General features: G+C 38.4%; 1 protein-coding gene across 1 annotated transcript in view; it reads right to left on the bottom strand.

The window, feature by feature from the left end:
* Positions 1 to 219: 219 nt before the first annotated feature.
* The window catches only part of LOC130980989 (uncharacterized), a 34,500-nt gene continuing 20,337 nt past the window's right edge, over positions 220 to 14,382 (bottom strand). Inside the window, exon 3 of the mRNA XM_057904632.1 lies at positions 220 to 588. Within this exon, the coding sequence (XP_057760615.1) occupies positions 220 to 588 (369 nt within the window). The remainder of the gene's footprint in view (positions 589 to 14,382) is intronic.

Here is a 14,382-nt window from a genome sequence, read left to right as displayed (position 1 = left end):
CTGTGGGTCGGGTAGTACTAATACAGGTGCAGTTGTTAACTCTTCCTTAAGTATGTTGAAACTTCTATCACACTCAGCTGTCCAAACGAACGGAACTTCCTTTCGTGTAAGGTAAGTCAGAGGTAAGTCTATTTGTGAAAACCCTCTAATAAACCTCCGGTAATATCCAGCAAGTCCGAGAAAACTCCGAACTTCTGTAACGGTTGTAGGTGGTTCCCATTACACTACTGCCTCAATTTTTGAAGGATCCACTGCAATTCCTCCCTGTGATATGACATGTCCCAAAAATGCCACCTTATCTGTCCAAAATTCACACTTTGATAGTTTAGCATATAACTTCCGAGTCCTCAGTATCTGCAATACAGTCCTTAGATGTTCTTCATACTCTCTTTCTGTCTTCGAATAGATGAGAATATCGTCTATGAAAACTACTACGAACTGATCGAGGTACAGACGGAAAATACGATTCATGTAATCCATGAAAATTGCAGGAGCATTAGTTAGTCCAAACGACATAACCGTATACTCATAGTGACCATATCGAGTTCTAAATGCAGTCTTCGGTATATCTGATTCTTTTACTCGAATCTGGTGATAGTCCGATCGCAAATTAAATCTTCGAGAACACAGTTGCACCTTTCAACTGATCCATCAAATCATCTATCCGTGGAAGTGGATACTTGTTCTTGATAGTGACTTTATTTAACTGTCGGTAATCTACGCAAAGTCTCATTCCCCTATCCTTCTTCTTTACTAGCAATACTGGAGCTCCCCAAGGTGATGCACTGGGACGAATAAATTTCTTTCCAAGTAGCTCATCCAACTGCTTCTTTAACTCTGCAAGTTCCAATGGTCACATCCGGTACGGTGCTATGGAAATCGGTCCAGTTCCAGGTACTAGTTCAATGCTGAATTCTAACTCTCGTTGAGGAGGAAACTCAGGTATGTCGTCTGGGAAAACATCAGGAAATTCCTTCACCACTCGGATTCGTTCTAAGCTTAATTCACTATCATTCGAGCTAGCCGCTTGATGAGCGGATAATTTATACGCTTTTTGGCATTATTTTTAGGTAGTTTTTAGTATGATCTAGTTACTTTTAGGGATGTATTCATTAGTTTTTATGCTAAATTCACATTTCTGGACTTTACTATGAGTTTGTGTGTTTTCTGTGATTTTAGGCATTTTCTGGCTGAAATTGAGGGACCTGAGCAAAACTCTGATAAAAGGCTGACAAAGAACTGCTGATGCTGTTGGAATCTAACCTCCGTACACTCGAAATAGGTTTTCTGGAGCTAAAAAACTCCAAATGGCGCGATCTTAATGGCTTTGGAAAGTAGACATCCAGAGCTTTCCAGCAATATATAATAGTTTATACTTTGTTCGAGATTTGATGACATAAACTGGCGCTCAACGCCAGTTCCATGCTGCATTCTAGACTCAAAAGCCAGAAACACGTCACGAACCAGAGTTGAACGCCCAAAACACGTTACAACTTGGCGTTCAACTCCAAGATAAGCCTCAGCTCGTGGATAGATCAAGCTCAGCCCAAACATACACCAGGTGGGCCCCAGAAGTGGATTTATGCATCAATTACTTACTCTTGTAAACCCTAGTAGCTAGTTTAGTATAAATAGAACTTTTTACTAGTGTATTAGACATCTTTGGACGTTTAGTTCTGAGATCTTGGGGGCTGGCCATTCGGCCATGCCTGGACCTTCATCACTTATGTATTTTCAATGGTGGAGTTTCTACACACCATAGATTAAGGGTGTGGAGCTCTGCTGTACTTCAAAGTTTTAATGCAATTACTACTATTTTCTATTCAATTCGATTTATTCCTGTTCTAAGATATTCGTTGCACTTCAACTTGATGAATGTGATGATCTGTGACACTCATCATCATTCTCACCTATGAACGCGCATGACTAATGATGAGCGGATAATTTATACGCTTTTTGGCATTGTTTTTATATAGTTTTTAGTAAGTTTGAGCTACTTTTAGGGATGTTTTCATTAGTTTTTATGTTAAATTCACATTTCTGGACTTTACTATGAGTTTGTGTGTTTTTCTGTGATTTCAGGTAAATTCTGACTGAAATTGAGGGATTTGAGCAAAACTCTGAAAAAGGCTGACAAAAGGACTGCTGATGCTGTTGGATTCTGACCTCCCTGCACTCGAAATGGATTTTCTGGAGCTACAGAACTCTAAATGGCGCGCTCTCAACGGCGTTGGAAAGTAGACATCCAGGGCTTTCCAGCAATATATAATAGTCCATACTTTATTCGAAGAATGACGACGCAAACTGGCGTTGAACGCCAAGTACACGCTCCTTTCTGGAGTTAAACGCCAGAAAAACGTCATAATCCGGAGTTGAACGCCCAAAGCACACCACAACTCGAAATTTAACTCCAAGAGAAGCCTCAGCTCGTGGATAGATCAAGCTCAGCCCAAGCATACACCAAGTGGGCCCCAGAAGTGGATTTATGCATCAATTACTTACTCATGTAAACCCTAGGAGCTAGTTTATTATAAATAGGATGATTTACTAATGTATCAATCATCTTTGGTCTCAGTTCTGTTTTATTCTTCATCTTAGGAGATCATTGATCACGTTTAAGGGGGCTGGCCATTCGGCCATGCCTGACCTTCTTTCACTTATGTATTTTCAACGGTGGAGTTTCTGCACACCATAGATCAAGGGTGTGGAGCTCTGCTGTACCTCAGAGATTAATGAAGTTCTATTTTCTTTTATTCAATACTCCACTTTATCCATATTCCAAGATATTCATTCGTACTCAAGAACATGATGAGTGATGATGAGTTAGATAACCCTCACCATCATTCTCACTCATGAACGCGCGTGATTGACAACCACTTACGTTCTACATGCAACACAAGCTTGAATGTGTATCTCTTAGATTCCCCAACAGAATCTTCGTGGTATAAGTTAGATAGATGGCGGCATTCATCTGGATCCGGAAAGTCCAACCTTGTCTGTGGTGTTCCGAGTAGGATCCTGGGAATCCGGAAAGTCTCACCTTGTCTGTGGTATTCCGAGTAGGATTCCGTTCATGAATGACTGTGACGTGCTTCAAACTTTAACCTGCTGGGCGTTAGTGACAAACGCAAAAGAGGGATTCTATTCCAGTAGGAGCGGGAACCAACCGGTGATTGGCCGCACTGTGACAGAGTGCGTGCATTAGCTTTCACTGCGAGGATGGGATGCAGCTATCAACCATGGGTGATGCCTCCAGACTGGTTAGCTGTGCGAGTGACAGCCGTGCAGGTTATTTCCCCGAGAGGAATGAAAGTAGCCACAGCTGATAGTGAACCCCTATACAAAGCTTGCCATGGAGAGGAGTAAGAAGGATTGGGTAGAAGGAATAGGAGAGCAGGCGTCCTAGAGCTCTACAGCACCTCCATTCCGCTTATCTGAAATTCCTACCAATGAATCTGCATAAGTATTCTATCCCTTTTTATTATTTATTTTATTATTAATATTCGAACTCACCATAAACAGATTTAATCTGCCTAACTGAGATTTGCAAGGTGACCATAGCTTGCTTCATACCAACAATCTCTGTGGATTCGACCCTTACTCACGTAAGGTTATTACTTGGACGACCCAGTACACTTGCTGGTTAGTTGAACGGAGTTGTGCTTTCACTCAGTGCCAATTTCTAAAATCCAATTACAATGAATCAAATCAAAGAACATGTGATCACAATTTCGTCCACCAAGTTTTTGGCGCCGTTGCCGGGGATTGTTCGAGTATGGACAACTGACGGTTCATCTTGTTGCTCAGATTAGGTAATTTTCTTTTCAAAAATCTTTTTCAAAATTTTTCTTTTTATTTTTCGTTTTTCTTCACATTATTTTCGAAAATATTAATAAAAAAAATCCAAAAAAATTAGAAAATCATAAAATCCAAAAATATTTTGTGTTCTTGTTTGAGTCTTGAGTCAATTTTTAAGTTTGGTGTCAATTGCATGCTTTTAAAATTTTTCTTGCATTTTTTCGAAAATCCATGCATTCATAGTGTTCTTCATGATCTTCAAGTTGTTCTTGACAAGTCCTCTTGTTTGATCTTGATGATTTCTTGTTTTGTGTTGTTTGATGTTTTTCATGTGCATTTTTGCATTCATATTTTCCATGCATTAAAAATTTCTAAGTTTGGTGTCTTGCATGTTTTCTTTGCATCAAAAATTTTTCAAAATTATGTTCTTGATGTTCATCATGATCTTCAAAGTGTTCTTGGTGTTCATCTTGACATTCATAGCATTCTTGCATGCATTCATTATTTTGATCTAAAAATTTCATGCATAAAAGTATTTTTGTTGTTTTTCTCTTTCATAATTAAAAATTCAAAAATCAAAAAAAATATCTTTTCCTTATTTTCCTCCAAATTTTCGAAACTTTGGGTTGACTTGGTCAAAAATTTTTAAAATTAGTTGTTTCTTACAAGTCAAATCAAAATTTCAATTTTTAAAAATCTTATCTTTTCAAAATCTTTTTCAAAAATCATATCTTTTTCAAATTTTTCTTATTTTCGAAAATTTCAAAAATATTTTTCAAATATTTTCAAATTCTTTTTCTTATCTTTATATGTAATTTTCGAAAATTCACTAATAATTAATGTGATTGGTTCAAAAATTTGAAGTTTGTTACTTTCTTGTTAAGAAAGGTTCAATCTTTAAGTTCTAGAATCTTATCTTGTAGTTTCTTGTTAGTAAAGTAAATAATTTCAAAATTTTTCTGAATTAAATCTTTTTATCTTTTATCTTATCTTTTCAAAAAAAAAAATTTTATCTTTTTCAAAAATTTTATCTTTTTCAAAATTTGATTTTAAAATATCTTATCCAACTTACTATCTTCTTATCTTTTTAAATTTTGATTTCAAATCTTTTTCAATCAACTAACTAACTTTTTGTTTGTTTCTTATCTTTTTCAAAACCACCTAACTACTTTTTCCTCTTCTATTTTCGAAAATATCTCTCTCTTTTTCAAAAGTTCTTTTAATTAATTAATTATTTCATGTTTTAATTTTAATTACATTTTATCTCTAATTTTCGAAAATCACTAACTCCTTTTCAAAATTATTTTCGAAATTTCTCTTCTCTCTTCCTCTTCTATTTAATTATTTAATTACTAACACTTCTCTTCACCCCTCTTCATCAAAAATCCGAATCCATTCCTCTTCTTCTACCCCTTTCTTTTTCTACTAACATAAAGGAATCTCTATACTGTGACATAGAGGATTCCTTCTTTCTTTTTTTTGTGTTCCCTTTTCTTTCATATGAGCAGGAACAGGGACAAAGGCACTCTTGTTGAAGTTGATCCAGAACCTGAAAGGACTCTGAAGAGAAAATTAAAAGAAGCTAAATTACAACAATCCAGAAGCAACCTTTCAGAAAATTTCGAACAAGAGGAAGAGATGGCCGAAAAATAATGATAATGCAAGGAGAATGCTTGGTGACTTCACAAAGCCAACATCCAAGTTTGATGGAAGAAGCATCTCCATTCCTGCCATTGGAGCCAATAACTTTGAGCTTAAGCCTCAACTAGTTGCATTAATGCAACAAAACTGCAAGTTTTATGGACTTCCATCTGAAGATCCTTACCAGTTTTTAACTGAGTTCTTGCAGATCTGTGACACTGTAAAGACAAATGGAGTTAATCCAGAAGTCTACAGACTCTTGCTTTTCCCTTTTGCTGTAAGAGACAGAGCTAGAGTATGGTTGGATTCTCAACCCAAGGATAGCCTGGACTCATGGGATAAGCTTGTCACTGCATTCTTAGATAAGTTCTTTCCTCCTCAAAAGCTGAGCAAGCTGAGAGTGGATGTTCAAACCTTCAAACAAAAAGATGGTGAATCCCTCTATGAAGCTTGGGAAAGATACAAGCAGCTGACAAAGAGATGTCCATCTGACATGTTTTCTGAATGGACCATATTAGATATATTCTATTATGGTCTCTCTGAATTTTCGAAAATGTCATTGGACCATTCTGCAGGTGGATCTATTCACCTGAAGAAAACGCCTGAAGAGGCTCAAGAACTCATTGACATGGTTGCAAACAACCAGTTCATGTATACTTCTGAGAGGAATTCCGTGAACAATGGGGTACCTCAGAAGAAAGGAGTTCTTGAAATTGATGCTCTGAATGCCATATTGGCTCAGAACAAAGTGTTGACTCAACAGGTCAACATGATCTCTCAGAATCTGAATGGATTGCAACATGCATCCAACAGTAATAGAGAGGCAGCTTCTGAAGAAGCTTATGATCCTGAAAACCCTGCCATGGCAGAGGTTAATTACTTAGGTGAACCTTATGGAAACACCTATAACCCAACATGGAGAAATCATCCAAATTTCTCATGGAAGGATCAACAAAAACCTCAACAAGGTTTTAACAATGGTGGACGTGCAAGGCTGAATAATAGTAAGCCATATCCATCATCTTCTCAGCAACAGACAGAGAACTCTGAACAAAACAATTCTAATTTAGCCAACATAGTCTCTGATCTGTCAAAGGCCACTTTCAGTTTCATGAATGAAACCAGATCTTCCATTAGAAATCTGGAAGCACAAGTGGGCCAGCTGAGTAAGAAAGTTATTGAAACTCCTCCCAGTATTCTCCCAAGCAATACAGAAGAGAATCCAAAAGGAGAGTGCAAGGCCATTGATTTAATCAAAGTGACCGAATGCACTAGGGAGGAGGAGGACGAAAATCCTAAGGAGAAAGACCTCCTGGGACGTCCTTCAAGCATGAAGGAGTTTCCTATTAAGGATCCAGAGGAATCTGAGGCTCATCTAGAGACCATAGAGATCCCATTAAATCTCCTTCTGCCATTCATGAGCTCTGAAGAATATTCATCCTCTGAAGAGGATGAAGATGTGATTGGAGAGCAAGCTGCTCTATATTTAGGAGCTATCATGAAGCTGAATGCCAAACTGTTTGGTAATGAGACTTGGGAAAGTAAACCTCCCTTACTCATTAGTGAACTAGACACTTGGATTCAGAAAACTCTACCTCAAAAGAAACAAGATCCTGGCAAGTTCTTAATACCTTGTACCATTGGCACCATGAGCTTTGAAAAAGCTCTATGTGATCTAGGGTCAGGGATAAATCTTATGCCACTCTCTGTAATGGAGAAGATGGGGATCATTGAGGTACAACCTGCCTTGTTCTCATTACAATTGACAGATAAGTCCATAAGACAAGCTTATGGATTAGTAGAGGACGTGCTAGTAAAGGTTGAAGGCCTTTACATCCCTACTGATTTCATAATCCTAGATACTAGGAAGGAAGATGATGAATGCATCATCCTAGGAAGACCTTTCCTAGCCACAGCAGGAGCTGTGATAGATGTCAACAGAGGTGAGTTAGTCCTTCAATTGAATGGGGACTACCTTGTGTTTCAAGCACATGGCCATCCCTCTATGACAAAAGAGAGTAAGCATGAAGAGCTTCTCTCAGTTCAGAGTCAAGAAGAGCCTCCACAGTTAAACTCTAAGTTTGGTGTTGTGAGGCCACAACCAAACTCTAAGTTTGGTGTTCAAACCCCATATCCAAACTCTAAGTTTGGTGTTGGGAACACTACACACTAAATTGACCTGATCACTATGTGGCTCCATGAGAGCCACTGTCAAGCTATTGACATTAAAGAAGCGCTTGTTGGGAGGCAACCCAATTTTATTCATCTAATTTTATTTTATTTTGTTTCTTTGTTATTTTTGTGTTTTATTAGGTACATGATCATAAGGAGTCACGAAAAAATCAAAAAAATTAAAAACAGAGTCAAAAACAGAAGAAAAAAAAAATTTTTCACCCTGGGGACGCACGGGCTGGCGTTCAACGCCCAGAAGGTGCATCTGGCCGGCGTTCAACGCCAGAACAGAGCACCATTCTGGCGTTGAACGCCCAAAACAAGCAACAACCTGGCGTTTAACGCCAGGATGCGCACACAGAGGACAATCTGGCGCTGAACGCCAGAAACAAGCATGAAACTGGCGTTCAACGCCAGAATCATGCATAACATGGGCGTTTAACGCCCAGAACTAGCATCAATGGGCGTTTGAACGCCAGAATGATGCATCAAGGCATGTTACATGCCTATATGGTGAAGGAATGGTATTTGTTTTCACCTCAGGATCTGTGGACCCCACAGGATCCTCACCTTCCCCACCTACCACATTTCTTTTAATCCTAATCACATTCTTCTAATCCAAATCTCATTCTCAATGTCACACTTCCCAAAAACCTTCACCTATCACCTCAATTCCTCTTCCCAATTACCCCATTCACCATTCACATCATACCCCTCTTCCCCATACACCCCACCTACCCCCACTACTTTCAAATTCAATTTCCCACCCTTTCCCACCCAACATGGCCGAACCTATACCCTCCCCCCTCCCTATAAATACCCTTCTTTTCTTTTACATTTTCACACAACACAAACCCACATTCTCCCACATAACCGAACCCTCTCTTCTCCCTCTCTCCATATTTTCTTCTTCTTCTTCTACTCTTCTTTTCTTTTTGCTTGGGGACAAGCAAATTTTAAGTTTGGTGTGGTAAAAAGCCTAAGCTTTTTATTTTTCATTCACCATCAATGGCACCCAAGGCCGGAGTTTCCTCAAGAAAAGGAAAAGGGAAGGCAAAAGCTTCCACTTCCGAGTCATGGGAGAAGGAGAGATTCATCTCCAAGAGCCACCAAGACCACTTCTATGATGTTGTGGCAAAGAAGAAAGTGATCCATGAGGTCCCTTTCAAACTCAAGAAGAATGAGTATCCGGAAATCCGACTTGAAATTCAAAAAAGAGGTTGGGAAGTCTTAGCCAACCCCATGCAACAAGTCGGAATTCTCATGGTTCAAGAGTTCTATGCCAATGCATGGATCACTAGAAACCATAACCAAGGTATGAACCCAAGTCCGAAAAACTATATCACCATGGTTAGGGGGAAATACTTGGATTTTAGTCTGGAGAATGTGAGGTTGGCATTTCATTTGCCTATGATGCAAGGTGATGAACACCCCTACACTAGAAGGGTCAACTTTGATCAAAGGTTGGACCAAGTCCTTAGGGACATTTGTGTGGAAGGCGCCCAATGGAGAGTTGACTCCAAAGGCAAGCCAGTCCAACTAAGAAGACTGGACCTCAAGCCTGTAGCTAGAGGATGGTTGGAGTTCATTCAAAGATCCATCATCCCCACAAGCAACCGATCTGAAGTTACTGTGGATCGGGCCATCATGGTTCATAGCATCATGATTGGTGAAGAAGTAGAGGTTCATGAAGTCATAGCCAATGAACTCTACAAAATAGCTGACAAACCTTCATACATGGCACGGCTAGCATTCCCTCACCTCATATGCCATCTATGTTATTCAGCCGGAGTTATCATAGATGGAGATGCCTCCATAGAAGAAGACAAGCCCATCACCAAGAAAAGGATGGAGCAAACAAGGGAAGTTCCTCACGGCCCTCAAGGAGAACAAGAGGAGGTTCACCATCAACAAATGCCTCAAATGCACTTTCCTCCCAACAACTATTGGGAGCAACTTAGCACCTCCTTGGAAGATTTGAGCCATAATGTGGAACAACTAAGGGTGGAACACCATGAGCACGCCCTCACTCTTCAAGAAAAAGAGAAGATCAAAGAGCAATGAGGGAGGAGCAACAAAGGCAAGGAAGGGACATAGAAGAGTTGAAGAACATCATTGGTCCTTCAAGAAGAAGACGCCACTAGAGGTGGATCATTCCTTGTTCTTTATTTCTTTCTATTTTCGGTTTTAATTATTATGTTTATTTATGTTTTGTGTCTTTATTTCATGATCATTAGTATGTAACCATGCCTTAAAGCTATAAATAAATTCCATTAGTCCTTCACCTCTCTTAAAAGAAAAATGTTTTAATTCAAAAGAACAAGAAGTACATAATTTTCGAAATTATTATTGAATTTAGTTTAATTATTTTGATGTGGTGACAATGCTTTTGTTTTCTGAATGAATGAATGAACAGTGCATATGTCTTTGGATCTTGTTGTTTATGAGTGTTAAAATTGTTGGTTCTTGAAAGAATGATGAACAAAGAGAAATGTTATTGAGGATCTGAAAAATCATGAAATTGATTCTTGAAGCAAGAAAAAGCAGTGAAAAAGAAAGCTTGCGAAAAAAAAAAAAAAAAAAAAGGGGAAAAAATGGCGAAAAAAAAAAAAAAAAAAGAGAAGGAGCAGTAGAAAAAGCCAATAGCCCTTAAAACCAAAAGGCAAGGGTAAAAAGGATCCAAGGCTTTGAGCATCAATGGATAGGAGGGCCCAAGGAAATTTAATCCAGGCCTAAGCGGCTAAATCAAGCTGTCCCTAAACCATGTGCTTGTGTCATGAAGGTCCAAGTGAAAAGCTTGAGACTGAGTGGTTAAAGTCGTGATCCAAGGCAAAAGAGTGTGCTTAAGAGCTCTGGACACCACTAACTGGGGACTCTAGCAAAGCTGAGTCACAATCTGAAAAGGTTCACCCAGTTATGTGTCTGTGGCATTTGTGTATCCGGTGGTAATACTGGAAGACAAAGTGCTTAGGGCCACGGCCAAGACTCAAAAGTAGCTGTGTTCAAGAATCAACATGCTTAACTAGGAAAGTCAATAACACTATCTGAAATTCTAAGTTCCTAAAGATGCCAATCACTCTGAACTTCAAAGGAAAAAGTGAGATGCCAAAACTGTTCAGAAGCAAAAAGCTACAAGTCCCGCTCATGTAATTAAATTAATATTCATTGATATTTTGGACTTTATAGTATATTCTCTTCTTTTATCCTATTTGATTTTCAGTTGCTTGGGGACAAGCAACAATTTAAGTTTGGTGTTGTGATGAGCGGATAATTTATACGCTTTTTGGCATTGTTTTATATAGTTTTTAGTAAGTTTGAGCTACTTTTAGGGATGTTTTCATTAGTTTTTATGTTAAATTCACATTTCTGGACTTTACTATGAGTTTGTGTGTTTTTTCGGTGATTTCAGGTAAATTCTGACTGAAATTGAGGGATTTGAGCAAAACTCTGAAAAAGGCTGACAAAAGGACTGCTGATGCTGTTGGATTCTGACCTCCCTGCACTCGAAATGGATTTTCTGGAGCTACAGAACTCTAAATGGCGCGCTCTCAACGGCGTTGGAAAGTAGACATCCAGGGCTTTCCAGCAATATATAATAGTCCATACTTTATTCGAAGAATGACGACGCAAACTGGCGTTGAACGCCAAGTACACGCTCCTTTCTGGAGTTAAACGCCAGAAAAACGTCATAATCCGGAGTTGAACGCCCAAAGCACACCACAACTCGAAATTTAACTCCAAGAGAAGCCTCAGCTCGTGGATAGATCAAGCTCAGCCCAAGCATACACCAAGTGGGCCCCAGAAGTGGATTTATGCATCAATTACTTACTCATGTAAACCCTAGGAGCTAGTTTATTATAAATAGGATGATTTACTAATGTATCAATCATCTTTGGTCTCAGTTCTGTTTTATTCTTCATCTTAGGAGATCATTGATCACGTTTAAGGGGGCTGGCCATTCGGCCATGCCTGACCTTCTTTCACTTATGTATTTTCAACGGTGGAGTTTCTGCACACCATAGATCAAGGGTGTGGAGCTCTGCTGTACCTCAGAGATTAATGAAGTTCTATTTTCTTTTATTCAATACTCCACTTTATCCATATTCCAAGATATTCATTCGTACTCAAGAACATGATGAGTGATGATGAGTTAGATAACCCTCAGCATCATTCTCACTCATGAACGCGCGTGATTGACAACCACTTACGTTCTACATGCAACACAAGCTTGAATGTGTATCTCTTAGATTCCCCAACAGAATCTTCGTGGTATAAGTTAGATAGATGGCGGCATTCATCTGGATCCGGAAAGTCCAACCTTGTCTGTGGTGTTCCGAGTAGGATCCTGGGAATCCGGAAAGTCTCACCTTGTCTGTGGTATTCCGAGTAGGATTCCGTTCATGAATGACTGTGACGTGCTTCAAACTTTAACCTGCTGGGCGTTAGTGACAAACGCAAAAGAGGGATTCTATTCCAGTAGGAGCGGGAACCAACCGGTGATTGGCCGCACTGTGACAGAGTGCGTGCATTAGCTTTCACTGCGAGGATGGGATGCAGCTATCAACCATGGGTGATGCCTCCAGACTGGTTAGCTGTGCGAGTGACAGCCGTGCAGGTTATTTCCCCGAGAGGAATGAAAGTAGCCACAGCTGATAGTGAACCCCTATACAAAGCTTGCCATGGAGAGGAGTAAGAAGGATTGGGTAGAAGGAATAGGAGAGCAGGCGTCCTAGAGCTCTACAGCACCTCCATTCCGCTTATCTGAAATTCCTACCAATGAATCTGCATAAGTATTCTATCCCTTTTTATTATTTATTTATTATTAATATTCGAACTCACCATAAACAGATTTAATCTGCCTAACTGAGATTTGCAAGGTGACCATAGCTTGCTTCATACCAACAATCTCTGTGGATTCGACCCTTACTCACGTAAGGTTATTACTTGGACGACCCAGTACACTTGCTGGTTAGTTGAACGGAGTTGTGCTTTCACTCAGTGCCAATTTCTAAAATCCAATTACAATGAATCAAATCAAAGAACATGTGATCACAATTTCGTCCACCAACTAACAACTTCCATTCTACCTTAGACCGGGCGCATATCTCTTGGATTTCTTAATCAGAATCTTCGTGGTATAAGCTAGAATTGATGGCGGCATTCATGGGAATCCGGAAAGTCTAACCTTGTCTGTGGTATTTCGAGTAGGATTCCGGGATTGAATGACTGTGACGAGCTTCAAACTCCTGAAGGCTGGGCGTTAGTGACAGACGCAAAAGAATCACTGGATTCTATTCCAACCTGATTGAGAACCGACAGATGATTAGTCGTGCTGTGACAGAGCATTTGGATCATTTTTACTGAGAGGATGGGATGTAGCCATTGACAATGGTGATACCCTACATACAGCTTGCCATAGAAAGGAGTGATAAAAAACTGGAAGGAAGAAGTAGAAAAGCAAAGATTCAGAAGGAACACAGCACCTCCATACACCTATCTGAAATTCCCACCATTGAATTACATGAGTAACTTTATATTTATTTTCTATTTATTTTATTATCATTGTTTAAACCAATAATCTCTTAATCTATTTAAATCCGCCTGACTGGGATTTACAAGATGACCATAGCTTGCTTCATACCAACAATCCCTGTGGAATCGACCCTTACTCACGTAAGGTATTACTTGGACGACCCAGTACACTTGCTGGTTAGTTGTGCGGAGTTGTGATAAAGTGTGATTCACGTTTGAGAGCACCAAGCCTTTGGAGCCAATATTGATGATCACAATTTCGCCCATCAAGTTTTTGGCGCCGTTGCCGGGGATTGTTCGAGTTTGGACAACTAACGGTTCATCTTGTTGCTCAGATTACGTAATTTTCTTTTCAAAAAGTTTTCAAAAATCTTTCAAAATTTTTTTTTTCTTTATTGTCGTGTTTCTAAAAAATATTTTCGAAAAAAAATAAAAGAAAATACAAAAAAAATTAGAAAATCATAAAAACCAAAAATATTTTGTGTTTCTTGTTTAAGTCTTGAGTCAATTTTTAAGTTTGGTGTCAATTGCATGTTTTAAAAATTATTATGCATTTTTCGAAAATTCATGCATTCATAGTGTTCTTCATGATCTTCAAGTTGTTCTTGGTAAGTCTCCTTGTTTGATCTTGATGTTTTCTTGTTTTGTGTCTTTTGTTATTTTTCATGTGCATTTTTGCATTCATAGTGTCTATGCATTAAAGATTTCTAAGTTTGGTGTCTTGCATGTTTTCTTTGCATAAAAAAATTTTTCAAAATTATGTTCTTGATGTTCATCATGATCTTCAAAGTGTTCTTGGTGTTCATCTTGACATTCATAGTGTTCTTGCATGCATCATGAGTTTTGATTCATAATTTTCATGTTGTGAGTCATTTTTGTTGTTTTTCTCTCTCATCATTAAAAATTCAAAAAATAAAAAAAAATCTTTTCCTTAATTTTCTCATAATTTTTGAAAATTTGAGTTGACTTAGTCAAAATTTTTTTAAAATTAGTTGTTTCTTACAAGTCAAGTCAAATTTTCAAATTTAAAAATCTTATCTTTTCAAAATCTTTTTCAAAAATCAAATCTTTTTCAATTTTCTTATAATTTTCGAAATTTTTAAAAATTTATTTTCAAAATCTTTTTCTTATCTTTTTTTTTCAAAAAAATTGAAATTTTACTAACAATTAATGTGATTGATTCAAAAATTTGAAGTTTGTTACTTTCTTGTTAAGAAAGGTTCAATCTTTAAATTCTAG

This window comes from Arachis stenosperma, chromosome 5 (genome assembly GCF_014773155.1).
Source record: "Arachis stenosperma cultivar V10309 chromosome 5, arast.V10309.gnm1.PFL2, whole genome shotgun sequence".
Classification (NCBI taxonomy): domain Eukaryota; kingdom Viridiplantae; phylum Streptophyta; class Magnoliopsida; order Fabales; family Fabaceae; genus Arachis; species Arachis stenosperma.
The sequence above is the reverse complement of the archived record's forward strand: the minus strand, read 5'-3'. Positions and strand labels throughout refer to the sequence as shown.